We start from the raw sequence: 27,133 nt of genomic DNA on the forward strand, positions 1-27,133 counted from the left end.
TACCCTAAAATATGATCTTTGGATGAAAGCAGATTTTTTTTTCCTCCCTAAAAAAAACCCAATTAGCTTCCACACACGTGTGAAAACTAGAAACCTGGGGCACCAACAGATTTACATGGACCTGTTGACTGGCTAATTTCAAGCTGAAATGAATCAAACTTCAACAACACTGTAAAGTGCTCAATGGCTAAGATAGAAATAATTAAGACCTTTTAGATCTCTTTCTCTTTCTGACTTCTCTATTATTCCATTTCATCAGTACTCAAAATACCTATGAAGCAAGGGAAAAGAGAGGCCAACACATTATTTTAACCAGATTCAGGTGTCAAACTATAGAAAGTTAGTCTACTTAACACACACTGTCAGTCCAGATGGTAAATTCCCCCAATGATGAGGAAAACCCTCAAATAATCTGGCTTGACAGCCTTATTCTGGTTTAGGTCATTTTGTGCTTTTCTGTGCTGTGCCAAGTCTCCGTGTAAAAAAGCAAAGACCCTCACCTTGAAAACCAGACCACGAAAGATATTTTGTGCAGACATTCAAAGAACTGCAGTAAAGTGCTACAGTCTGAAGAGAGTGGGTTGGTTTATGTTGCAGTAGGGTTAGGGGAGGTTCTTGTAAGCAGTAGGATAGACTGGGATCTCCACCCCTTGCTGCAATTATAAAGGCTCTAACATCTAAGGAAAGAGCCTGGGAGGAGTTGGACAACTCCTTTCCTCTGGAGTGCTCTGTGAGGAATGTTGCAGAGCTGTTAAAATAGTAGGAAATGAATTGTTTCTTGGGAAGAGAGCTTATCTCTTTCTTCTGTCTCCCAGCGAGAAAAATGTGGCTGAAGTTTCTTTTGGCTATTCTTCTCCTGCATGTAACAGCTGCAAAGGAACCTGAGCTGTAAGAACTACCATATTATTACTTAACAGTATTCATGATAAGGCTTTAAAGACAGTGCTAATTAGTGCCACTAATTTTACTTTAAATATTAAATACTTCCATGACTCATATTTTATATCTGGAGAGCTAAGTTAAACTGGAACTGGATAGCAGGTGACTGGTTCTCATTTAATATGAAGCAGACGTTCTGCCTATTGCAGAACTTCCATAGAAGTTGACGTGTGTGTTCAGAAAAGACAACAGCAGTAGTAACAGCAGTGTGCTTTGCTAAAAGGTGGATCCAGGACTCAGATAAAGGGCAAAAGTGCAAGAGCTGGGGGCACCGGCAGAGCTGTATGGGGAACCCAGGGCTGGGCTGGCTGGGAGCTGCAGGGAAGGAGTGAAGGGCACTGGCAGAGTGTCCTATATTTAATCTAAACCAATTGTCCAGTACTGAATACAATGCTTTGTATTTGTTTCATCCTGTTAAGGTTGTTTCTCCTTTCTCTATGATGTTATCACTTTGATGTTTGGATCTCATAGGCAGTATGTCCTGATGGTGCCTGCTGTCCTCCAAACTGACTCTCCAGGTCAGGTTTGCCTGCAGTTCCTTAACCTCAACGAGACAGTATCTGTCAGAATCATCCTAGAATACGGTGCTGTTAACACAACTATTTTTGAGAAACCCATGACAGCAAGCAATGGTCTACAGTGCTTCAACTTCACGGTAAATTATTTTTAATTTATGTCCCAATGGAAAAGAAATGTAAGGAAGGAGAAGAAAATGAGAGCAGAGAGCATAGGAGAGGAACAAACAATGGAAGAAATAAAACTTACTGAAGGAAAAAGGAAGCACATGAGAGATATATAGTAACAGACAAGGAGGCATTTTTAATAGGCACAAGAAATAAGAAAGATCCAAGAAAATGATGGAAAGTGATAAAGGTGGTGGAAGTGAGATGGGTGTCCTACAGGTATAGCTGTTCAACGGGTCCTGGAGCAAATGAGTTTAAGATTAGTAACCTCCCCTTGTTTTTCTGTTTCCTTGCAGATTCTTCCTGTCAGTTCTGCCCCATTGGCTTTCATTTCCTTCTCTGCCAAGGGCACCACAGTCAGCCTAAAAGAGCGGCAGTCGGTGATGATCTGGAACACAAAGAGCATTGTCTTCGTGCAGACAGACAAACCCATCTACAAACCAGGACAGAGTGGTGAGTATCTATTTAGTTTATAATATGTCCCTTAGGAAGCGATTTCTTCAGATAGAATTTTTCTGCTGGGTGTTTTTCCAACTGATCTACAGTCTAGGAGTTTCTTCAGAGTTTCTGTTAAAAACATTGTAAGTATTTTCTGTGGAGCTCAGAGAGTCATCTTCAGGGTGGCAGAAGACTGTCATCCCATGGTCTCTATTATTTTCTTTGTCCCTTCCTCCAATCTGACAGAAAAGCGGAGGTTTTACTGCTGCTGTTTGATTACTGGTGACAGCTCAAGATAGTGGAAAGGGTTGATTAGATCACTACTTAAGTGCCTGGCATAAAACAATGCTCCCACTGTCTTCTGTCTGTGATCCTGGTCAGCATCAAAGACAGTCTAAAGAGGAAGAGTGAAATCCATTATTTTAAAATTAATTCTATTTTTTTAAAGACAAAACCATGCTATTTACCTTCTGGGTTCTGATGGTTTTGGACTTTAAATTTTCATGTTGCTGTTTTTCCTGCACTTATACTATTCCCCTATCCATACTTCTCATCTAGCCATCAAACAGAGCTCCATGTATGCAAAGAACCATTTATGTAGATCCATTCCTTAATTCACTTCAAGGTTTTAAGGCTTCTAGCACACAGCTAGAACACTGTAGGAAAGAATACGAGAATACTTCTTTCCAGGGATCAGCTAAATAATACAGCTGTTAGACTGGATCAGCTATACTTTAACTAGGGAGGAGTTCTACCTACGTAGATACAGAATATGAAGGAAAGCGTACCAATCAGTATTTGGTGCCACCAAGGTGTCCAGCAACCATGGCTTGATTATTTACTGAATGGCTTGGTTCTGAGGTGGGGGAAACATTAGACTAAATTAAATGATGAAAAGGTCATGCTTTGTAAGGACATTTTTGAAACATGTTTTTATGGTTTTCCTTGTGCAGGAATTCATTGTTCTCCTTTCAGTTTTTCTCTTGTGAAAAAAAAAAAAAAAAAAAAAGGCAAGGCAAAAACCAGTACAAGATGAGAACAAATTGAACCAAGAGGAATTACACTGCATTAGGAAAAACTGACACTTCACCTAGTTCCATATGAACTTTCATATGTTGAAAGCAACAAACTCTGCTTTAGTGATGGGGAAATGAAGAGGAACAAATTTGCCTACATCATGCAGACGGCCACTGAAAGAGTTATGGCTGTCACCTGAGACTGCCTGACCTGCACAGCAGTTCTTATTCATTCAGTCATCCCCGTGCTCTGAGGTTAAGGAAACTTTCATGAAAGAATGTGCAAACTCGATGCTGGGGAAAAGGCCCCTCAGCAAAGTCTGAGCAGGAGTCCTTTACCTTCAGGTGCATTTTATTACCTGCAATCTGTGCAAGAGGGACTGTTAGAAGATCCAGTGAAACTGGGAGTACTAATGAATGCAAAACATCATGCTCAGCCAAATAAACTACAGTTAATGCTAACACCCTGTTCCTTATCTTTCCAGTGAAGTTTCGTGTCGTTGCCCTGGATTTCAATTTTAAACCTGTTCAGGAGTTGGTGAGTGACCAGCAATATTCCCCTGTATTTAAATATGATGGGAGACAACCTCTTCTCAGATTTTAAACAAACAGTTTCTGTGAATAAAATGAGATATTGCAGAGACCAAATGACAAAGAATTAACATTATTTCCTAAGCACATGCTATAATTCACCCATATGTTAGAGTCACAGGGAAGAGTGCAAGTGTGTAGCACGCTGGATTCCTGACACACCACCTCCTGTTATTGCTGGGAAAGAGGCTCAAAAGCCCTCTACTTTGCTGCTGCAGGCATTATTTTAGTTCTGACCAGAAAGCCCACAGTTCAGTCTCCTGTTATTACTGTTGAGCAATTGTTGCTTGCCCATTTTAGAAAAGGGGAATGAAAATGAAAGTTGTTAGCACAATTATTTATCTCATTAGAGGCACTTTTTTCATCACCAGCAAGCTGTCTTTATGCTCATAGTACATAAGCCAAGAGAGGGAAGGGTCTTTACTGGCCTCCTCTCATGTGGTTGTAACGCAGAAGACAGCACAGTATTACTAAAAGAGCTGGTGCAAATAAGTTGAGGGAGGTTATAAGATCAAAGAAGCCCAAATAATGGTTTACATGCATCTCTATAACTCTACTGACTCATCTGCTCTGGAACTGCACTAAATCCAGTATGATCAGAAACTGCCCCAACATTCAGATTTAATCTCTTCCCTTTATGTAATCTTCTTCTTAAGTAAAACTGACATTAAATTGATTAAAATAAGAGATGAGGATCTCTGATGACTGGTGTTATACTGATTATTGGTTATACATTTCTTACAGTCCTGAGGAAAAATAATTTGTGTTTGTTCAGCCACCTAATCTCTTCTTCTACTTTGTTCTTCCTCTTTCAGTATCCCTTGATTGCAATCCAGGTAAGAATCTTTCCTCTTTGTACTGTATTACACATCTAAAAATAAAATCTAGGGCACATGTGTTTACATCAGTTTGTATGTGTCTACACACAGCCAGATCTTGCTCCTGAGTACGCTGGCTGAAATTACCAGAAACTTCCAAAAAATCCCAGGATGCTGTTTAAGCCTAACTAACATGGCAAGCATACCTATATTCATTTCCGCCATCAAAAGCTGTACTCTTCTTGTGCCTGCCTTTGACTCCCCTCCACCTCCTCCAGTTTGCTCAACTTATTTTGGGGTATATATTTTTATAAATCAAGTGCTGCTGAATACTATGAACAAATGTAGGCTGCGGTTACAACTGTTAGCTATGTTAGCACTTCCATGGCATTTTGTGGTGATTTTAAAAATATGAGTTCCAGTCCACGTCTAGATAGCATTCTTGCAAGTTTTCTTGTTCTACCACAAAATCAGGTGACTTTATTTTCTATGCTGTGAAACATGCATATTTTGAGCTCTTTGTATGTTTTCCTGCAGTCAGTGTTTTTTTCAAAGAGTTCAAGGAAACGGTGTGAATGAGTTTTCTTCAGTCTAATATATAGTTAGAGGCAAGTGACACCTCAGTGAATGCAGAAGAAATGCTTCCTTCCTTCTTCTGGCAGCTGAAAAAAAAGCTGGGGATACTAAAGGCCAAGATTTGTGTGGAATAAGCTCAGCTGAAGGGGAAGCACGAAGATTTTCTTTCTATCTCCTCTTGACAGAAAACTAGAGTAACATATACTAATTAGCAGGGAAGAGCAGTATTGTGCAACCTCCTCTGGTGATTGAGACCAATACCTAGGCTGGCAAAGGCTGCCTAAATCTGAGATCAACAGATGAGAACTGAGCAAAATTAATAATCAGAGTACAAAGGTATAATTTATCTCAATGCACACGCATTGAGCAACTTCTCCAATGAGTTAAATCAACTTGCCTTTTTTTTTTTTTCTTTGTTTCTGGTTTTGTGTGTTAATAGCAAGAGATTTCCAAGGCAAGCAAACTGTAAGTCCGTATTATTTTTTTCTTCAGGATCCACAGGGCAACAGGATCTTTCAGTGGCAAAATGTGACGTCGGAGATCAACATTATCCAGATTGAATTCCCACTAACTGAAGAACCTATCCTGGGGAACTACAAAATTATCGTAGCAAAGAACTCGGGAGATAAAACAAATCACTCATTCCTTGTGGAGGAATATGGTAAATGCCACCCATTTTTGTTTTTGTTTTTGTTTTTGTTTTTTTTATTCAGAGTAGAAAACGTTATTAGAGATGAGCCCCTATCAATCAACTCTTTTGACTGCTAAAACTTCAAATATCCTCCTGGCAAATGCAGGTTCAATTAGTTGTCATTAAGAGCTGGAGAGGAAAAAAAAAGAAGCCAAAGAAGATAAATTAACCATTTTGCACAGATTCAGCCAGGCAAATAATCTGCATAACAAATCAATAAGTTGACTGGAAATTTCACTATGACAAACTAACCTTCTCCCAGCCATGTCCATGCACTGTCTTGGCCAAATCTCTGCAAGGCATCTAGACATCACAGGATTCACCTCAGAAGTCCTGACTTCTCTTCAAAGCTTTGTAGAAATACTTTAGTGAGCCTTTGCAGGTCAGGCCACTTCTCGACCATTTTGGCACCTCAGTTCTGAGATCCTATTCTCTCTCTGACTAGCACTGATGATATATCCTCATTTTCTCTTTTATCTCAGGAGGGCCTGCAAGTTTACAATGTGCCAGTGTTTTTTTTTTTCTTTTCATTCTTTGCCCTAGTGTTGCCAAAATTTGATGTCACAATCACTGCACCAGAAAGCCTTACAGTCCTGGATTCAGAGTTCACAGTGAAAGTCTGCGGAGCGTAAGTACTAGGTGCAGAGTGGTTAGGAAGTATGCTGAAGAGCAAGAACTTCCCAAGGACTGGGGAAGGAGGCAGGACTTAGAGAAGAGACCAAAATAATTAGGGCCTCAGTAAATGATGGTCAGGGTTAACTTCATAGTTGGAGCTTTCATTTACATGTGTGCTCATCTCATTTTATTGCATGAGTATTCTCTTCCAATTGGTGTTCAGTGGATGGAATAAATCTTTTGAGAGGTCCCCTGCTAAAGTAGGATGTGTCCACTCCCAATAACCCACTTCAGAGGGAGACCTCCATACAGCAGAGCACCATTAATTTCTAGTAGGGGTCTTAGGGTCCCAGCTGTTTTTAACTCCCCCTCCAAGATTAGTCCTTCAGAAGGACCTTGCTTACTCTAACACCAAGATTTTGTAATTTAGAATCCAGAGTTGACATCCTGATCCCTGTGAAGATATGAGGAGTTTTGCTTTAATTTCAGTGAGTCTAGAACTCCAGTCTAAGCTGAAGAGTGGAGACAAGAGTCATAATTTGGTTGGTAGCCATTATGTCTGTCCATTAGTCTGTCCCTTATGCTTATAAAACTATTTATTTTTACATTTAAGGTGTGGGTTTGGTTCATGGGTTTAGGGGTGAAATATAACTCATTAATATTTCAACTTCTGAGTTGTATTACCTTTTTGTAACAGAAAGAAAGTTAGGAAAAAGCCTGCGAAACTATTCTGTTCTCTGGCTTCCCAACTCACTGCTCGTCCTGAATCTATTCCTGCATATGTGAGCTTAAGTCAATTTTTCAAGAATCAGCTCATGGACCTATTTCCTCATCCCCTAGGTACACCTATGGCCATCCTGTTGAAGGGAAAGTCCAGCTCAGCGTGTGCAGGGATTTTGATTCATACGGGAGGTGCAAGAAAAGCCCAATTTGTCAAACATTTACCAAAGATGTATGATGCATAATTATTATTCCTCTTTGTGCTTGTCCTCTCTCCTACGTTCTTGCTTCTCTCCCTTTGCTCATCACACTTTTCTTTCTCTCTTTGATGCTTCACTCTACTAATCTATTTGCTTAGACCACTATCTCAGAACTCATGGCACCTCATTTCTCTTCTTGGGTTTCCTATAGGCATGAATAAGGACTGACATATTCCTCCATCATGACTCAGTTTCCCATCTGAAAAGTGTAGACAGTGATGTCTCCATCAGTCCTGTATAAATCATGTTAAAAGTAGTGGCAAAATGCTTCACTCGCTAAAGAAGGATCTTGGATATTGTTAGCATCCTTTGAAAGCTGTAATGCTTGGTAACAGGATTTGTTTTCTTCCCTTTCCAGCTGAAGACAGAGGGCTGCCTCTCCCAGGTTTTCAGCTCCAAAATCTTTGAGCTAAATCGCACTGGTTACATGAGGAATCTTGATGTGAAAGCCATTGTCACAGAGAAAGGAACAGGTAATCCCTTTCTAGAAAGTCAGAAACAGCAACAGTGGTATGGTCAAAAAGGAGAGTATGAGAGATATTCAGCCTCTGCCTGCTGAAAGGATGTCTTCCTGAAGAAGAAGAATATCCACTTTTATGAGCACAGTGACCATCTCCAGGCAAATGCTAACTCTGATGAAGCTAAGTGCAAGACAAAATATATCTTCTCTTGACTCTGGACATATCTTACAGGCCTGCAACTTACAGCTACTCAGTCTATTTCTGTAACTCGGGTGATGAGCCGTATACAGTTTGAGAACATGGATCGCCACTACAGAAGAGGAATTCCTTACTTTGGACAGGTAAGCAGGGGCATAGAGACCCTGCATTGAAGAGGACTGACAGGCAAACACATGACAACAGTGATGGGAACATTTGGGGGACTGTTTGGGGTAGGGGGTATTCTCCCCAAGCTTCTTACTTTATATACAGTGCTTCATTGGTAATTCTGAATACTAAAGAGTATTAATTTACTTTGAATCGAAACAATCCATTAACTAGCATTTTTCTAACTTGCATTTTAAGCTTGATATAAATCACTGCCTCTCTCTTCAGAATTGACCATCATATGCCAGCCAAAGATGAATAAAAACACTGGGGAATGAGTGAAGAAAAAGTGAAAGGAATTTAAGAAACAAATCAAGGAAATAACAGTTTCTGTCTCAAAAAGCTTTTTCATTATTTTATGTTTCATGACAAATCCCACATAACTCTGACAGTGGTATAAATGGTAGGGATAAATCTCTCTCTTTCCTTCAGTTCAGCTTTTTTCAATGAGTAAAGGATAAGGTGACATAAGGCGACACCTTAGCAGTTGCACTGAGAGAGGACATTGTCTTTCAAGGATTTTTTACCCTCTGGAAGATGTCTATATAACTTTCTCACTTGGTCCCCACTCCTACTCCATTCTTCAGTGTGCTGTGCACTTTACGACCCCTTACTGGAGAACAGGCTCCCTGGGGTGATGTGCCACAGTGAATTTCTCAAACACCCACATTCTCGTACACACTAGAGGTTAAACATGCTGAAAGACACATGGTAGGAGGCTGGAATATCACATCTTGGAGACAAAGATGCTCACAATGGCTTCAGGCAGCTTCTTCACTTTTGTGCAAAAAAAAAACCAAACCAAATCCTTTTTTGATGGGGTCATATCAAGGGAACTATTGTCTGGAAGCCACAGATACTCATATGTTCTCAAAATGCAGCAGATCCCAGTCCCTGTCCTGGTGCCATCACATGCCATTCATGGTCCTTTCCTACACTATGAAACATCTCCTGCTGTCCATATGTTGTGTGCCTTCACTTTCGTTGCATTCAGTCCCACCAAAGTCAACATCCACCTGAATACTTTTAGTTCTCTATTGTTATTTTTGATTCAGAGGTCATTCGTCTCCCTGCTTTTTCTGGACAGTGAGGATAGTCAGTCTCTTAGCTTGTACTTTACTTTTATTCTGACATCTTTTTCTGAAAAAAAACCTCAAAATGAATGCTCAGTTCTAGCAACCTAGAATCTACCAAATGGTGCCTGTTATTTTTTGTTTGTTTGTTGAACACATAAACAGCAGAGACAGTGGGGAGAGAAACAGGAAAGTGCTCAAAACAAAGATCCAGAGAAAAGGCCTTCAGACACTGAAAGAATCAGCAGCAGACTCTCAGGACTAGGAAAGGAAAAAAATGGAGGAAAGGAAGTATACCTTTAAACTCGAAATGTGTAGTCAGAAGGGACTGACCAGGAAGGAGATGAGACATAAGAAGTTCTTGCTCCACAAAAGGATGTTATCAATGGATTAGCAGATGCTGAGGAAGCGTCTGCTCCAAACCTCATAAGATAGCTCAGATAGCTGCCAGAAAGTAAAGAGAGACATTTCAGTTCTTAAGTGCTGCTTTGAAGGGAGAAGAAAAGCAATTCCGCTGCACGGAGAGAAAAATATTAGTATCTACGTACAGAAAGATAACACACTGAACATGCCTTGCATTGTCTTCCACAGATCAAGCTGGTAGACAAAGACAACGCACCTATTTCCAATGAGCTTATTCAGCTATTTGTCAATAATAAGAACACAGACAACTTCACCACTGATGATAATGGCGTTGCAGAGTTTAGCATCGACACGTCTGAAATGTTTGATCCTGAGATCAGTCTGAAAGTGAGTACAAAACAAGGCTGCACAGAGACAGAGGGAGATGGCTGCTCTCAAACTGAATCCAAAAAAGACAGGATGAGGTTTGAATTCTGTCAATAAAAACGTGCTTTCTCTAGCTTATTTCATGTTCTAGAGCTCTCAAAAATTACTATAAAAGAAGTGAGGAAAACACCCGAGTTGTTGCAATGCAATAACTTGCTGCAAGGCTGCAAGACCATTATGCTGCTTTTTCCTTGCCAGTTTGGCTTTAGATGCAATTCTCATTCAATATATGCATTGTGTCAACTAATCATTCTGATGTGATAATGATTTCCCTAGTGACATATGTTTGTTTTCCTTTTCTTCCCCACCCCCTCTCTTCCCCACTCCCTCTCCTGATCAGGCAACTTATAAAACCAGTGAACAGTGCCACTCCGAAGGTTGGATAGAGCCTTCCTACCCTGATGCATCTCTCTCCATCCAGCGCTTCTACTCCTGGACTAGCAGTTTCCTGAGGATTGAGCCTTTGTGGAAAGAGCTGAGTTGTGGGCAGAAGAGATTGATCACTGTGCACTATGTCTTGAACACAGAAGGATACAAGAGCATTAGCACCATGAACTTCTACTTTGTGGTGAGTGTGGGGTTGTTGCATGGTTTGCTGAAAGGGCAGATATCCAGCAGTTCATCCACAGCAATTACAGCAGTGGGTGCTCTTCCAGCTTTTGGATTACCAGTCAGCACAATGGCCAGCAACTCATGGACAGAAACAGCACGGAGGTGGTTTGGCAAAACTACCCACTCAGGAAAAATTACTCCCCTTTCTGACCATGTTACTCTATTTCATAGTAAGGAACCACCCTCATAACGTCTCAGGCCAGTGTTCTTGTCCCTTCCCCCAAAGAAAGTCTTTATGGTATTCTCTGCTTCCCTTCCTTTCCTTTTCCTTCTTCTTCCTGGCCAGTGACAAAGGCCTCAGCAGCTGCAGTAGCAGTGGCAGCATCCAGTATGCCCTAAGGGTGATGTTTAAGCATCTGAAGCCATCTCAGTGTACATACCTTGATTGTCCTGTCGATCTACATTGATCTTGATTGACGCTTTCTCCCTCCAACCTCTACCAATCAATAAATGTATTGCTCTTCTCTGCACAGGGCATGGCAAAAGGCAAGATTGTGCTTACAGGGGAAAAGAAAGTTAATATCCAAGCTGGTAAGTTGTCAATCCATGTTTCTGCATTAAAAAAAAAAAAATAAAGAAAAAAAAAAAGAGGGATGGTTGAGATGAGGACCAAGGCAAGGCTTCTTGGATGTATACAGCAGCTGTTGGTAGGGCTGTCTCTCTCTCCATACATGCACATACCACTAAGATCACTATAAAGTCAGATTTAGTCCAGCAACTAGTTCATTAGGTATGAGTCAAGAAGTAGTGTCCTGTAAAGATCTTCCCAAAGTATAATGTGGGAACAGAGAGTGTCTGACTTAGAGGGCTATCTTAACCTGACCACATGTTCAAACCCATAATAAATGAGAGCACCTGGATCTAAACCTAGGCATGTCACCTCCTGGCAAATCCAAGTTTTTTCAGTTTATCTTCTAAGTACAGATTGCTCCACTGACTGGTATGTCAGTTGAGGATGGCCATTACTACAGCAGATCTTTGCATTTCTCTCCTTATTGGTCCCTTTCTCTCTTCTAACAGACAAAAATGGCACTTTCACCATCCCACTTGTGGTCAATGAGAAAATGGCTCCGGCCCTTCGGTTGCTGGTATATACCTTACACCCTGCCAAGGAGCTGGTGGCAGACAGTGTCCGATTCCCAGTTGAGAAGTGTTTCAAAAACAAGGTGAGATACACTAAGATACAGCAAGTCTTACCTGCTATCAGATAAACAAAAATTCTTGTGTACACATTCACAACAGATTTCCAGTTTTATGTTTTGTTTCCATCCACTTCTCTCAACACTACTCTCTTCATTCTCCTTTTTTCTCTTTGGCCTTATATCTCTCCTCTACCATCATGTCTTGACCTTATCATCAAAAGGTAAATGTTCTTTTAACATCAAAACCTACTTCTCAAGAAACCCACACTACTCCCAGATGGTTCCTGCCTCTCTTGAACTATACTACTGTCCTATGTAGTTTAGACTGTCTGTTCTTCAGCATAGTGAGCACACTTTAGACTTATTCCACATCACTATTTAATAATTTTTTTTTATATTTTTAGATGAAAAATGCTATTTGGGTTTACAAATTCTAAATACATATAGAAAAGAAAGCAAAAATAGCCATCTGGGGTTTAAGTTTTCCTTTCATGTTTTTTCAACTGGTACATCTTCATTTGTCATCTTGTAATCAGATTTCACCATTAAGATTTTTCTAATCTTCTGTTCCTAAAAGCTAAAAAACATGAAACCTTAAGAGAAAATAAAACAAGTGAGATTAAACAAAATGTTTCCAGTTACCTGATGTGGTCCTCCCCTCCTATTTTTCCCCTCTCATCTAGTACAACTGTGAAATAGATTTTGCTCTGAATAGATTCAAACAGAATCTGTTTTAAATACTTGCTAAGGTGAGCCATGGACCTAGTAAAAATATTATCTGCTCACTGGAATGCTTATTATATGTAGTCTGTGTGATTTGATTTGATAATAGCAGCAACAGAATCACATTTTATTTTAAATCCCTTGAGGTAGGCTTCATTTAAGCTATCACAGGAGTCTAAGTGTGCTTATTGCCTAAGCCCCCATTATAGCGGGGGGCTGGCCAACAGAGGCAGTGGAGACCAGACATCCCTCTCCAGGCAGACTGTTTGCCCTTCAACAGAAGAACCTTCTACTCTCCTTCTTGCCCTCCATTCACACACACATCCAGAGCAGCCCTGAGCCATACCAACATCTGTTTGATGAATTTCAGGTCCAGTTGCAATTCTCTGAAAAGCAAGTACGCTCAGGTTCCAATGTCGGTTTAGTCATTGAAGCCGCTGCCAACTCCTTCTGTGCTGTGAGGGCAGTGGATCGGAACGTGCTGCTCTTGAAGTCTGAGACAGAGCTGTCTGCAGAAACGGTAAGCTGCCCAAACACATTGCCTCCTTCCACTGCTTCCTCCTCCTCTGTTACAGTGTCTTTCCACTTGAGATTATTAGACTGTATTAGACTTCTACCACTTTTTGCATGTGCTGGTCATAAGACATCTGTAACAGGCAATACACAGCTTCTGTTTCTTGGCAGTTCGAAGTCCCCTTTCATGTGGGATTTGATTAAACCAGTGACCGGTTTCTGGCAGCATGACCCTCTGGCGTATCAGCTGCTCCTCCCAGTTTTGTGTCCTCAGCAAATTTGCTGAGAGTACTCTCTGCCCTACCACTTAGATCATTAATGTAGGGGTTGAACAGGATTGGACCCAGTATTGACCCCTGTGGTACACTACTAGTTACTGACCTCCAACTAGACCTTGTGCCACTGATCATCACTCTCTTGGTCCAGCCGTTCACCAAGTTTCCCATTCAGGAAACAGCCTTGTTTCAAACAGGACAACATCTCAGCTGTGGCAATTTGCAGCACATAACTGTGTAATCAGAATTATCTTTACACAGACACAGAGGTCTTGTGTTTCCTTCCCCCTCACAGATATACAGCCTGCATCCCCTGCAAGATTTTCAAGGCTACATCTTCAATAGGCTCAATCTAGAAGATGACCCTCAAGAACCCTGTGTCTCGTCTGACAACATCTTTCACAAAGGCTTGTATTACACACCTGTAATATCTGGATTAGGCCCAGATGTATATCAGTTCCTCAGGGTAAATGTCCTGTACATTACTTAAATCTTTTGAAGTGAGTTTACATTTATGTAGCTTTAGATACTTCTGCAAATGATGCTGTTAGTAAAACTTGCACACAACAAATTCTTCTCCATTGACTCTGGTGCCTACTGTGATTTTCCAGCATGCACAATGCTCCCACAAGTCTCCACATAGATGTCTCTGGGCATCTCTGTGGTGGAAAGACAGTAATGGGAAAGAGGGAGGTATGGAATAAACCTCAGGTACAGTATGGTAATGTCTAACACTGACTTTTTTTTTACAGGATATGGGCATGAAATTTTTTACCAACTCAAAGGTTCGACAACCAGTTGTGTGTACTAGTGAGACTTTAGGACCTCCACCGTATCGCTTGAATGCAGGATTCATGGCTTCTACACACCACGCAAAATCATCAAGTAATATAGGGGAGAGGAAAGAGATTTTATTTTTCTCCTTAAATGAAAGGGTATTCATGTAACACGGACATGGACAGTACTCACAAATCACATTGGTATTGATACTGAATATTTGTCTGGCGCAGAATGAGATGTCTTAGAATAATGGCCAATGCCCAAAAGGCTTTTCAGGTCTATGCTTCTGATTCATGTCCATTTTCATGCTGTGAAGTGCTGTCAGTTGGTAGAGTGTCACACAAAACTAACACTGTTGACACAGATTCCCTTCTGACCAGAGTTTGTTTGAAAAGACAGTGTGACAGTGTGGACAGCAAACAGATTTAAGAGCCAAGAGACCTGAGTTCTAGCCCTAGGTCTCATGCTCATATCTGGAGACCAAAGCCCTTCAAATAATATTTTCTGTCTCTGTGATACCAGGTTATACCTAACTCAGAGATACATTAGTGGCATTAATTAATATTTGTGTGGCACTACCAATAGTCTCAGTTAGAAAGAAATGGGTAAATATTAATTGTCCTTCATACTGGACCATGTATACTCAAACTTGTCCTTTCTGGGAATCTTTGTTATAGAAGTCAGGTTTGACTAAATTCCCATTATCTCTTACCAGCTGAAGTTGCTAGAGAGGAACATGAGAAGAGACTTATCCTTGAGACTATTCGGGAATTCTTCCCTGAAACTTGGATCTGGGATATAGTCCTAATTAAGTGAGTACTGCTTCTTCTTCCCTCTCTTTGCCTTGCTTTTGAGTGTTACTAGATATGTCCACTGATGTCCTGCAAGGTGGCAATTCCTTGCCACCTCTTCTTACCTTTTGCCCTGGAAGATCTAGCTTTTTCAATCATCATCTGACCACCTGCCCTCCTCTTTTCCGTTATAAAATTACCCTGTCCCCAAAGGCATCTATTCCCACAATGTGTGTACCATGAGTCACATTCCCTTCCTAAGGAAACAGACACCTCTATTTAAAATATGGGTCTGCAAAACAAGAACTATGAGCTTTCTTTCCAAACTCAGGGAAATTATGGGCAGAAGAACTTTCAAATGGGCTTTCTCAGAAGATATGAGTGATAGGTTCTGGGGAGACTTGGATGTGGGATTTGTGCAGACAGAATAGGGGTAGTGCTGATACTCAAAACCCATTGTCTCTACTGAGAAGCAAGGTATATGGAACTTACCCTTTCTAAACTCATCCTTTATCCATTCCCACCAGCTCTACTGGAAAAGCCAGCACCTCATACACTGTCCCTGACACCGTCACTGAATGGGAAGCCAGTGCCTTCTGTGTGGAAGAATTGGTTGGATTTGGTACGTCTGTGCCTGCCACCCTGAGAGCTTTCCAGCCTTTCTTTGTGGACTTGACCTTGCCATACTCTATCATCCGAGGAGAAGATTTCCTGCTTAGAGCCAATGTCTTCAACTACCTTGACCACTGCATTAAGGTGTGTACTTCTGCCCACATTCGTAGACCTTACCCCATCTCCAAAGATGCTGCAGCAAAATGATTGGTGTAGATGACTAGATCTGTCCCTGATCTTGATTGATGTTCTGCTCATTCTATCTGACAATAGTTTAACCTGACTGGTTTTGTCCTCCTAAACCACTACAAAGCAGAGGTAGATCTGTGTGAACTGTGACTAGGATGGGTGTATAAGCAACTGTCTCGAGGAAGGAACCAAGTGCTTTACATAGTGTCATTCACCATCCACAGTCACACAAGCCATCAATGGTTTTAGTGGGGTCTTTTCTTTTAGGAACATATGTGAAAGTGTGAAGAAGTGAAGGGGTTGTGCTTGCCAAACAGAAGTAAGTGGGAAGAGCAAGAAGTGGAGAGCAGACAAGCCCTTCTAGTGGCAAAAGTTCCCAAAAGTACCAAAGCAGTGAGCACAAAGGTCCAGTACTTGCCCTACAGAGTATCTGCCCAGCTAGAGGCTCTATTGCTCCCAGGCACTGGGGGGCTGTACTCTCAATATTCAGTACTTTCCAGGCAAAATGGCTCCAGATCACAAGTGCACTGCACCTCTGCATGGGGGGAGCTTAAACATGGTTTAAAGGATATCAGAAGAAAGAAAAACAGGGATCTTCTCTTTGGCTTCTTGCTTCTTATACTGTGTCTAGGAATCCTGAAAAACGAGGCAGGTGTAGACTCTAGATTTCTTTTGCTTGATCTGAATGCTGAAAATCAGCTCTTCAGTCTCACAAGGAGATCACCACCAAAGGAGAAAAAACCAAGACACAATTTAGGAATGTTTTTTTTCCAAACTCTGTTAACAGTTTAACCTAACAAAACAAAAAGGCCTATGGTTTTAAAAATCCCAGAAAAAAAAATCTCTGTTATGTAGGCTTTCATCTCGTAACCTTGTTTTTCAAGTCTTCCTACAACAACACAAGAACAAACACAAACCATCAGTTTCCTTTGCAAGTTAGTTCAAAGCCAATAGCACCAGATCAACTGAACATAACTCAATATCCTAATCAGGACTCAGATGTATGCATAGGATATTTAACATCTCAGTGGAGAATGTCATTAGAAGCAAAAAGGAATACTGTTAAGGTTATATCTGATGGATGATTCATCTAACATCATCATCTCAGGCCTTAAATCTGCTCTACACTGTTAACACTGGACATAAACAGAGATCATCTCACTCCCCTCTAACAATAAGGCGCCATCTGCCTATGGTACAAAGTCTTCATCCCATCACAGTCCTCTTTCTGTTTTCAGATTAAAATTTTGCTGTTAGATTCCCTTGGTTATCAGGCCAAACTCATCTCCCCAGAGGATGACGGATGTGTATGTGCCAAACAAAGAAAAACCTATGTCTGGAATATTTTCCCCAAAGAAATTGGTAAGTGCCTTTGAATCTACATGGTCTTCTGTCCTGAAATTGATACTAATCAATTTATACCTCACCTGAAAAACCTAAACCTCTTCCAATGTGGAGAACTTGGTCTACCACTGGTCTTTCCAGCTCTCTGGGCTAAAAAGCTTCTCCACAACTGCAGTGTGTTTATCATACCCATTTTCAGAGATCAGTTCTCTTCCCATATGCCTCACCTAGAGTGACTTATCATTCATTATGCTGCGCTACTTAATATCTGTAGATATTCATTATCAGATTAAATTCCTTATGTTAGCCATCATTCTGCATGATAGAGGTCAATTTTTTTCTCCTTTTCTGCTCCTATTTAAGGCAATGTAACATTCAGCATTACTGCAGAGACCAAGGATGATGAAGCTTGTGGAGACAAAGCACCTAGGAACATCAGTATTGACTACAGGGACACCCAAATCAGAACACTGTTGGTTGAGGTACTGCTGACAGCTCTTACTGTTTGCCCTGTACTCCCTTCCATGAGGAAAGAAAAATGCAGCAAAACTACCAAAAGCAAGTAAAAGTTTTTCAGGTTCCCTAAAGAACTTCTGGTCTGGCTCCACCTTCATCTGGCTGGGACAGGGTCTGGCTGTTCAATCTAAGACAAAGTCCAATCCCATCTGATGTCCTCTTTCATGAGAACCAGTAGGTGTTGGTAGGCGCACATCTCCCTCATGCAGAGGAGAAACGGGAAATGAGGTGCTCCATCTGATGGGAACTCCCTTTTAGTAGCAGACACACCAAGTACGAGCCTGTAAACTATTGCTTCAATCCAGCTGTCTTACGACGCAGGAGGATGGGGTGGGGGGGGACTCTTCTGCCACTGCATTTCTTCTGCATGCTTTGTTCTCATCCACTGCATGTGTGTCTTCTTCCCATCACCATTCAGCCTGAAGGCATCAGAAGGGAAAAGACCCAAAACTCCCTAATCTGTACAAAAGGTAAGGGTCCTGAGAGCCCTGAAAGGAAGGCTTGAGTTTGCACTCACTGATGCTGTGCCTCCCCTTTTCCCCAGAGTTGCCCAAATGGCAGCTAATGTGAGTGTTACAGTCCAAGCCCCTGTTAGGGAATTCCTGTGTGATCTGGTGCATGACACCTAGCCAGTGTCTGTGCTGCAGTCAACAGCGCTCCAATGCTGAAGGAAGGCTGCTACTAAGCTATCAAAGGAAGATGACCTTTTGTGCAACATCGGTCCTGCATTTCACGCACTCATGTTGACTGCTGTCCTCTCTTCCAAGGATAACTGTAGCTTGCAGCTTTCCACGTCTAGTAGGAACAGCAGAGGGAATGTAACATTCCCTTGCACACCACCTTGGTGCCAACAGCAAACAGTTTCCAAGGTTTCCTGGAAGCTCTGCCTAAAAGAGGCACAGAAGCAGCCCTCACCCTCACCAACCAGTTCTCCCCATTGTCTCACTGAAGAAATCCCCAGGGTTCACAGACACTACAGCCTGTGAGCACTAGCCTTAGCCTGTTCAATTTATTTCTGTTGAGAAATGATGGTTACTGCACGATTTGGTCTGCTTTTCACAATTTGGGTTTCACTGTGCTCCCTTTTCTCTAGATGTTCTTGGTGACAGCTGTGAGTTTCTGTCTATTGCTGGTTTTTGTGTGCAATTTTGCACTGTGCAGTTTCTACCAGGAATATTTCACTGCTTTATAGTAACGTTCTTATATAAATGACCGCAACACGCTTAATATTTTTCTCCACAGATGATGTAGTTATTCAAGATGTTGCTCTAGATCTACCTACAAATGTGGTGGAAAGATCAGCCAGAGCTTCCTTTTCTGTTGTTGGTAAATATATAATTAATGAAACATAAAAAGAAAGAAAATGTAAATATAAAATGAAAGCTTTTTCAGGATTCAAAATGAGTTTCCACTCTTTGTGTGGGAAACGTCCAAGCAAAGAGACTGATTTTTGTCTTGTCCAACAATGCTCTTTGCTGCATCAGAGATAAAAAGTTTAAATATTGCTTACATCCTTCTTCACTTTTCTGTTTAAATTTATTGCATTTGAATGTTTTGCACAGTTCTGAGTTCTGACCTCATCCAGACTCATGCCAGTACAACTTTTTCCCACTCACCCATCTGCAAATCAGAGATGCTACTGGAATCTTTTCAGTTTTTTCCTGAAACGAAAGTGAGCTTGGTTACATGACTCATTAGTCATAAAATCTTTGCTTTGTAATGTTGGTGATTTCAGCTTATTCCAGAAATCCCTTGCTGGGTCTGTGCTATCTTTACTAAAAATAACAGTTTAGAGGTGGTCTATGATGCATCTGCATAACCAATGTCCCTTTTCAGCATTAGTTGTTAGTTTTGCAATACATGGTTCACTGAAGCATCTCTGAGCTTTTTTCCCTCCCCTCTTCTGGAAACAGGAGTTTCCTGGAAGCTCTTCCTTTCATTTTTAGAAAGAAGTATCTGCTTGAAGTGGTACTAAAATAGGTAGTGTTTCTGGTGTGGGCAATTTAGACTAAGTAAGGAGAGGCAGGGAAGGAATTTCTCTGTTGGTTGCAAAGCACAACAGAACAAAACACTCATCACTGAGAGCCCAGATAGGCTTTCCATCACTCTGTCTGTGGAACAGAAATTACTGGTTATCTCAGTGGGCATGAGTGACGCTAATCCCCCCTGGCATCTGCTCTTCCCCAGGTGACATCATGGGCACTGCCATGCAGAACCTGCACCAGCTCCTCCAGATGCCATTTGGCTGTGGGGAGCAGAACATGGTCCTGTTTGCACCCAACATCTACGTCCTGGACTATCTGAACAAGACAGGGCAGCTGAATGAGGAGGTGAAAACCAAGGCCATTGGATACTTAGTGAGCGGTGAGAGCTTTGTGCTTCCCTTACAATGTCTGCTGAAATTCCCACTGAGGCCCAGCGAGCAGAAGCAGCAGGATGGCTATCCTAGCACCACGGCACCTTTGCTCACTGACCCAGGGGTCTGCCCTGACCATTTGTTAACTTTGATTTATCTTTTTCCTTTCCTTATCCTATTTTTCTGAGACTCAACTGTCATGTTTCCTTTGAGGTTCTGTCTTTCAGTCCTCTTCTCCTTTTCCACCTAGGCACACCATGAATCCTAATCCTGTTAGTTTAGTTGGAGCACAGAGCGGACACAGCTCTGCCTGTTCTGTGACTCTGTTCCTGCAGGACAAGATGTTCCATGCTTCCCTCTAAGCTCCCTCAGGGCTTCCCTGCTGCTTGGTAGATATACATTGCCTTTCCACTCTCTCCCACTGTGGTTTCAGGTAAATCTGAGCAAACAGAACAGGGTTTTGGTTTTAAATTAGGGAACACTTCCTCTTCCACGTTTTTGCAGGCTACCAGAAGCAGCTGTCATACAAACATCCTGATGGATCCTATAGCATCTTTGGCAGCAGAGATAAAAAAGGGAACACCTGGTGAGTGACTGGGAGTAGAAATGGCTCAGAAACAAATTTGCATTGAATTCACATAATGCAGGTAAGGGGCATCTTTACTAGCTAAATCAGATGTACAGAGCTGGCTAGCACTGGGACTCTGTAAGTACTAAGAAAAATGGCTCTCCACCTGCCCAGGCGGGTTGCACAACGAGAAGGTGATCCCTAAAGACCTGTCAGACTTCTTGATTCACACTCTTGCTCTCTCCCATGAAACCCAATATACTGCAGTGCTCTGTAGCCAGGATCAGACTCAGAGTGGGCTGCACTCCCTTCCTGTGTCCCATCTAGCTACTATTCCTTTAACTACGCTCTCCTGAAGGAGCATACAAAGAGAAAGCAAGCCACCAACATGCTGGCTGTAACTCTTCATGCTTATGCATAGGATGAATTGGAGAGCTGACTTCTTATTTTCAGTGTTCATCTCACAGCTTCATCTTTTGCTTGCAGGCTCACTGCCTTTGTGTACAAATCATTTGCACAAGCTAGTCACTTCATTTACATTGATGACAATGTCCAGGCTCAAACCCTGATGTGGCTGGCAAGCAAACAGAAGCCTGACGGCTGTTTCCGAAGCGTTGGGACACTCTTCAACAACGCCTTGAAGGTGGTAGAGAATTACTTCTGGGTCAAATCTACTGTCTTTTTGTTAAGAACATTCTCTCCCATTACTGCCAAAAACTATAGTTTACTCCAAATGCCTGTCCTCTGCCAAGGGCTAACTCTCCACACCTTACAAGGATTATTTTCAGCTCAGGCAGCTTCTCCATTCTGTACTTTGCATCTTATGAGCACCTGAGATAGGGTTATGGGACTGAAAGCTTGAGGGAGTGATGTTTTTTGAAGTGACATAAATAGGCTTCTCTTGATTTAAGAGCTGTTTATGTGTATGTTCGCCTTCCTTTTGGACTGCCTTCAGAACTGGCCACACTCCCAGCTGGGATATGACAATTCATATTTAAAGACTTCTCACTCATGGCATTCACTGATTATTCCTCTCTTTGTGTCTTTTTCAGGGAGGAGTAGATGATGAGCTGTCGCTTTCTGCGTACATCACCATTGCCCTGCTAGAAGCTGGACACTCCAGCTCGGTAAGGAGACCTCCAGCTGCTGGTATTCATCTGGAATTCGTCCCCAGTTATTGACTTGCCTCCAGCATCTGCTACAAATTGTCTACGCAGTAAAGACAGAGAAAGAGAGGGAGAGAGATCTCCCAGGGAACATGACCCTGCTCTGTATCTGCACTAGTTGCTGTGACAGAGAAGTTTCCCATCTCTATACCTCTTAAACCACCAGTGTTCAAGTAGAAATTGTACAGACCTCAGTGAGATTAGATCTTGTATTTGAGATATTTAGTGACACCTTTTAGTTTCTGATAAAATAACTTGATAGGTGGTAACCCACACACTATGGCTTAGCCTCAAACATGGCTCAGTCAAGAAAGTAAGTTATTGTAGGTAAATCCATAAAGTTTACAAATTGAACTAAAATCTACGTTGGAAAAACAAAGGTTCCTCAGAGTGAAAAGCCAATCTGTCTTTTTTAAAAAGTGGCTAGTACAAAGGACACTACAGAGGAGATGTTAGACTTCAATATATGAGTTTCCCTGCCTCCAAGTTGTCTTATTTTTTTCTGAGGACCTTCCTGATTAGTGCATTAGCAAGGACATAGAGTCAAACTGTGAACATTTCTTACTTAATATAGACCTAGTACAACTCCAAATAATTAAATTAAAATAATACCAGATTCACTGAGGATAGAGACTACTAGGTTGGATTTGTTCAACACAACAGACTCTTGACTACAGAAGTGTAGACTAAATTAGCCATGAAAGAAACAGAATAGTCTTCCATTTATAGACCAACAGCCTCAAGAACACACTGAAAAGCTACTTGATTTGTCTGATGTTTTCTCTGAAATCCCTCCTTAAATAATTCTGTATTCTCTATCCTGAAGTCACAATACAAACTGAAATCCCATTCTCATTGCTGTGACAGTGACAGGATGAATAACAGGTTTAAAGAAAATAAATGTTTAGCCAGGTGAAACAACTGTCCTGAATTAGACCCATATGTTTTCTGTTTTTTTTTTAAAGTACCCTGTAGTCCGAAATGCCTTTTTTTGTCTGGAGACTGCATCTGAGAAGAATATTGCTGACGTTTACACTCAGGCACTCATGGCCTATGCTTTCTGCTTAGCCGGCAAGGCAGAAAAATGTGAATCATTCCTTAGAGAGTTACAGAAATCGGCAAAGGAAGTTGGTGAGTTTCAGCCATTTTGGGAATTTGGGAAGTGGGAAGAGGGAACAGATCTTCCTGATGGTACGTGGTCTAACATTGACAATATTGAGAGTACAGGCACACGAACCAACCTCCACAAAAATCTATGGATGTAATTTGCAACACATCTGTTGCTCTGTAACAGGCCAGGACACAGTACATCTCTGAGGCAGCATAGAGCAGTGACACCCGTAATCCATTTTGGTTGCTCCTTACCCTCTCTTTGTTTATTCAGATGGCTCACAGCACTGGGAACAGGAGGAGAGGTCTCCATCAGAAAAATCTCCCTCCTTCCTTGACCATGCCCCATCAGCTGAAGTTGAGATCACCAGTTACGTGCTGTTGGCATTGCTCTACAAACCCAAATGGAATCAAGAGGATCTCTCAAAGGCCTCAGGGATTGTGCAGTGGATCATCAGGCAGCAGAATCCCTATGGAGGTTTCTCTTCCACCCAGGTGCCAAAACTCCCTTCCACTCCCCAGGCAGTCCTAGGAATTGGGGCACTGGAGCCAATGGGGCTTTGACTACCTAGTCTTATGTCTCTTTTCTGTATGCTGTTCTCAAACACACAGAGACCAAGCTTTTCTCTTAGAGACATCAAAGTACTTTTTTTTATCCTCTTCTTCAAGACTATGGAAAGGTTAAAGCCATACAAGAGTAATTTGACTAGCATCAAATACAGATATTTTTGTCGGGGATGAGCCTAGAAAACACCAAGTCCCAGCTGTTATATGACCAAGAAGTGCTCTGTAGTTCCCTAGAAAACACATGCTTCACCACTATGAAAAACTCTAGAAGTATGCTTTAGTGCTCAGATTTTATGTTCTGAGACCTTCCTATGAGTAGAGAGAATTCTCCCAGCCTAAAATATATGCCAGAATGAATGCACAAATTCAGGGTTTATTTAGCCAGGATTAAGCGACTGTGCTTCGTACTGGAACCATCACTTTGACCTCCTCTGCACCGGTCACACTGTGTAGCTAATTGTCTTCTATTATCTTCTTTTCCTTCAGGACACAGTCATTGCTCTTCAAGCCCTCACTGCTTATGGTGAGGCCACCTACAAATCTGTTACAGAAAATGTAGTCAAGATCACTTCTAAAAAGCCTTTTGAGAAGGTATTTATTGTCAACAACTCGAACAAGCTCCTACTGCAACAGACTCCTCTTCCTGAGGTCCCTGGGAAATACAGCCTAACAGTGAATGGCAGTGGATGTGTACTTATGCAAGTAAGTGGCTGCTCTCCTCTTCATTGTGTCTCACATTCTGCACACAATACTGCCAGGTATGGCTTCTTTTGTTTTTTTTTTGTTTTTTTTTTCTTAATCTTTGATTTCCGTAAGCTACTTAAACATTCTTTTCCCCATCCTACATTCTGACTCCTGTGGAGTCACAGCATGGAAAAAAAGAGTCCTTTCTGATGAGCAGCTGGTTTGTCTCTGCGAAGTGAGTCTGGGTACAGGGACCTTCATTGTTAAAGAGCAGAAGTCTGATGTGTCTGTCATTGATGCAAGCAACGATCTTCCACATAAAACCAAGACCAATATTGCCAGGAAACTGCGCTAAGTCTGACACTTATTTTATGGAATGCAAAGAAAAACGCATGGCACGGTTGAACAAAAGGGTTTTTTTCCTCTTCCAGACAGCACTGAGATACAACATTCACCTTACAGAGGGGGCCTTTGGATTTTTGCTCTCTGTACAGACATCCAATGCTTCCTGCCCACTGGATCAACGAGCAAAATTTGATATTGTCCTCATAAGCAGGTAATGTGCCATCAACAAACCATCCGCACAGACGACAAGACACATGGAAAAGATTGCTATGTGTATTAAGTTCTGCTTATAAAGTCAATAACCATGAGCTGATCAATGTGTTGATCATATCAGCCTGTAAGACACAATATCTCAAAAGACCTTGTGACAGTAACTGATAGTGGTAGCACATAATTGTCTCCTTCATACTATGGGCCTCCCCAGCATCTCCCACCTGAGCCTGTCGTCAGCAAATGCATGTGATTCATGCCAGCCTTCCTGTGCCATATGAGGTCAGGAGCAGAGACCTGAGGTTTGCTTCCCCAGGCATGGTCCAGACTGACAGGGGCCTCTGTTGTTTCAGTTACACAGGGAAGCGCAGCAGCTCCAACATGGTTATTATTGATGTGAAGATGCTCTCTGGTTTTGTTCCTGTTAAGTCTTCCCTGGATAAGGTAAACTATTGGAGCAAGATCAAATGAGTCACCCCAGGGACAGAAGAGAAGACTGGTCATGGTGAAAACAGAACCCTGGTTAAGAATCATTTACCCACAAACCCTGCGAGGTGTTTGCATGGCTGCACCTTCTTCATTACTGGGTGGAGGAAGGCCCTACAGGGAGCTGCAAGTACACAGAACTTCCCATATTAAAAACTAGGAAAGGTTCCAGCTAGAGCCTGACCAGCTGGCAGCTGGCACTGCCCAGGTAGGGAAGGGTGGGGAATCTGCCAGACTAGTTCTGAAAACTATACAACACTGGAGTCAGACAGTATTCCCGAAATGAACTGTAGTGCCTCTCATGTGCTTGAGAAGTGCTCATATCCCCCACTAAGTCAAGTGGCAGGTTTTTCTCAGTCCTCTTCATCTATTCAGCAACATTTGGACTCCAAAAATAAGCTGCCAGCCCTTGATACCTGGCCAGGAACAGAATGAATCCCACAGCCATGCAGTGGTAGGGTCTGAGGTAGCTTTTGTTTTTTTAATAGTTTATAAATATATTTATCTCCATTTCCTTGTTTTAAAGCTCATTGATGGTCATACAGTGATGCAAGTAGAAACCAAGAAAAACCATGTTCTCCTTTATCTGGAAAATGTAAGTTCTGATCACTGCCTATTTGATTTTCACAAAGGATGCAAACACCATGTAATAGATGCACCCACAGCATGGAAACACTGTACGAAGTGCATTTACTGTGTTCCTTTCCTCATCAGTTTTCCCCTGTAATCACTAAGCTGCTTACTCCTCAAACCGCATGTAATATCCCAACCTCCCAAACAGCTTCAAACTGACACCTGTCCTACTAGCAACTAGAAACAAGTTAATCAAAAAAAAAGCACATAGAAATTAATAAAAATCCTTTCTCCTTTCAGTCAATCGCAGACAAACATCAGAAAAGAGGTTCCCTAGTGTGTATGTCCCCTTGGTAGCCTTCTCGTAAACCCCAGTCCTTCCAACAGGACATGAGACACTGCTCTGATCTCCTCTGGAAAGATTTCCATTCCTTCTCTCACACTAGTTTGTTCCCAAAAGTAACCTGTAATCTAATCCCTAGATCAGAATTTACATAGTAAAAGTATATTTGATTGGGACCCTACAGAACTAACAACAGAAGCCAATATCCCAGTGATGTACACTGATTCCCAGTTTCTTCGTGGCATATAATGTTCAGGTCTGAAATAGGGCAGGTTGGAATACCAGACTTTATTGTCCTGACCCCTGGGAGATCCTGGACAATTAAGCTCAGTCCTTTGGGACATTTTTTTTTCCTCTCTGGCAATAGGATGTGTAGTAACAACAGAATCCGGTAATACAAGCCGGATAGGAAACCTACAACCCTTCAGTTCCACTTTGGACTTTCCAAACATATTTCAGATAATGGATGTTCAACATCTGTATGTGTGGCATCAGTGGGATTTGGAATATACAAATCTATCCATTACCACCCTGGTCTGCTCCATATGGTGTTGTACCAAAAAGACTTAGGTGATCCCTGTCCCTCCATTCCCAGATCTCACAGAAGAAAAGGAAAGAAATTACTTTCTCAGTTGAGCAGGACTTTGTAGTCATCCATCCCAAGCCAGCTCCTGTCCAGATCTATGATTACTATGAAACAGGTAGGTCTTTCATTTTAACCAGTACAAAGTTTGGGGGAGGGACAGCAACAGCAGAAACACTGCATGCATGAAGGAAGATCTAGAACAAGCCCTCCTGGAACCAACACTGCTCTGAAGTCCTCTATCAGGATCTGGATCTAATGCTGGGGAGATGCTCATTTACATTTACTGAGCTTTGTTTCATGCCCAAGGTGACAAGTGGGCGTGACTAGAAAGTTACAAAAATGCATGTGCAAGAATGAAGGAGATTTCAAGGATCTCCAGCTTAAGCATATGTAGGGTATATGCACCTCCAGGGAAAAGCACAGGAAGTGGTCTCCAGGCTAACGGGAACTTTTCTTTCCTTCTTCTCCAGAAGAATATGCTGTTGCTCAGTATACATCACCTTGCAAAGAGGCTGTTGCAGAAATGGACTAATGATTAGAAAAGGTAAGTGAAAGCTAGAGAAAAACCCAAGCAGCTAAGAATCATAGAATCACAGAATGGCCTGG

General features: G+C 41.8%; 1 protein-coding gene across 1 annotated transcript; it reads left to right on the forward strand.

Annotated features, from left to right (window-relative positions):
* The first annotated feature begins 709 nt into the window (after positions 1-709).
* LOC104457948 (ovostatin-like) lies at positions 710-27,059 on the forward strand. The gene is made up of 35 exons (XM_010073794.1): positions 710-888; positions 1,411-1,594; positions 1,919-2,075; positions 3,562-3,614; positions 4,483-4,503; positions 5,554-5,722; positions 6,296-6,380; positions 7,208-7,319; positions 7,706-7,820; positions 8,040-8,149; positions 9,839-9,997; positions 10,377-10,604; positions 11,122-11,179; positions 11,669-11,814; positions 12,884-13,033; positions 13,597-13,767; positions 14,054-14,186; positions 14,797-14,893; positions 15,400-15,628; positions 16,912-17,035; positions 17,381-17,499; positions 17,952-18,003; positions 18,776-18,859; positions 19,721-19,897; positions 20,394-20,475; positions 20,944-21,100; positions 21,510-21,584; positions 22,589-22,754; positions 23,008-23,228; positions 23,787-24,002; positions 24,416-24,540; positions 24,893-24,983; positions 25,552-25,620; positions 26,537-26,642; positions 26,998-27,059. The coding sequence occupies exons 1-35, from the start codon at positions 767-769 to the stop codon at positions 27,057-27,059; spliced, it is 4,425 nt and encodes a 1,474-aa protein (XP_010072096.1). The 5' UTR covers positions 710-766.
* The last annotated feature ends 74 nt before the right edge of the window (positions 27,060-27,133 follow it).

The sequence above is a fragment of the Pterocles gutturalis genome, unplaced genomic scaffold (genome assembly GCF_000699245.1).
Source record: "Pterocles gutturalis isolate BGI_N339 unplaced genomic scaffold, ASM69924v1 scaffold41172, whole genome shotgun sequence".
Lineage (NCBI taxonomy): Eukaryota > Metazoa > Chordata > Aves > Pterocliformes > Pteroclidae > Pterocles > Pterocles gutturalis.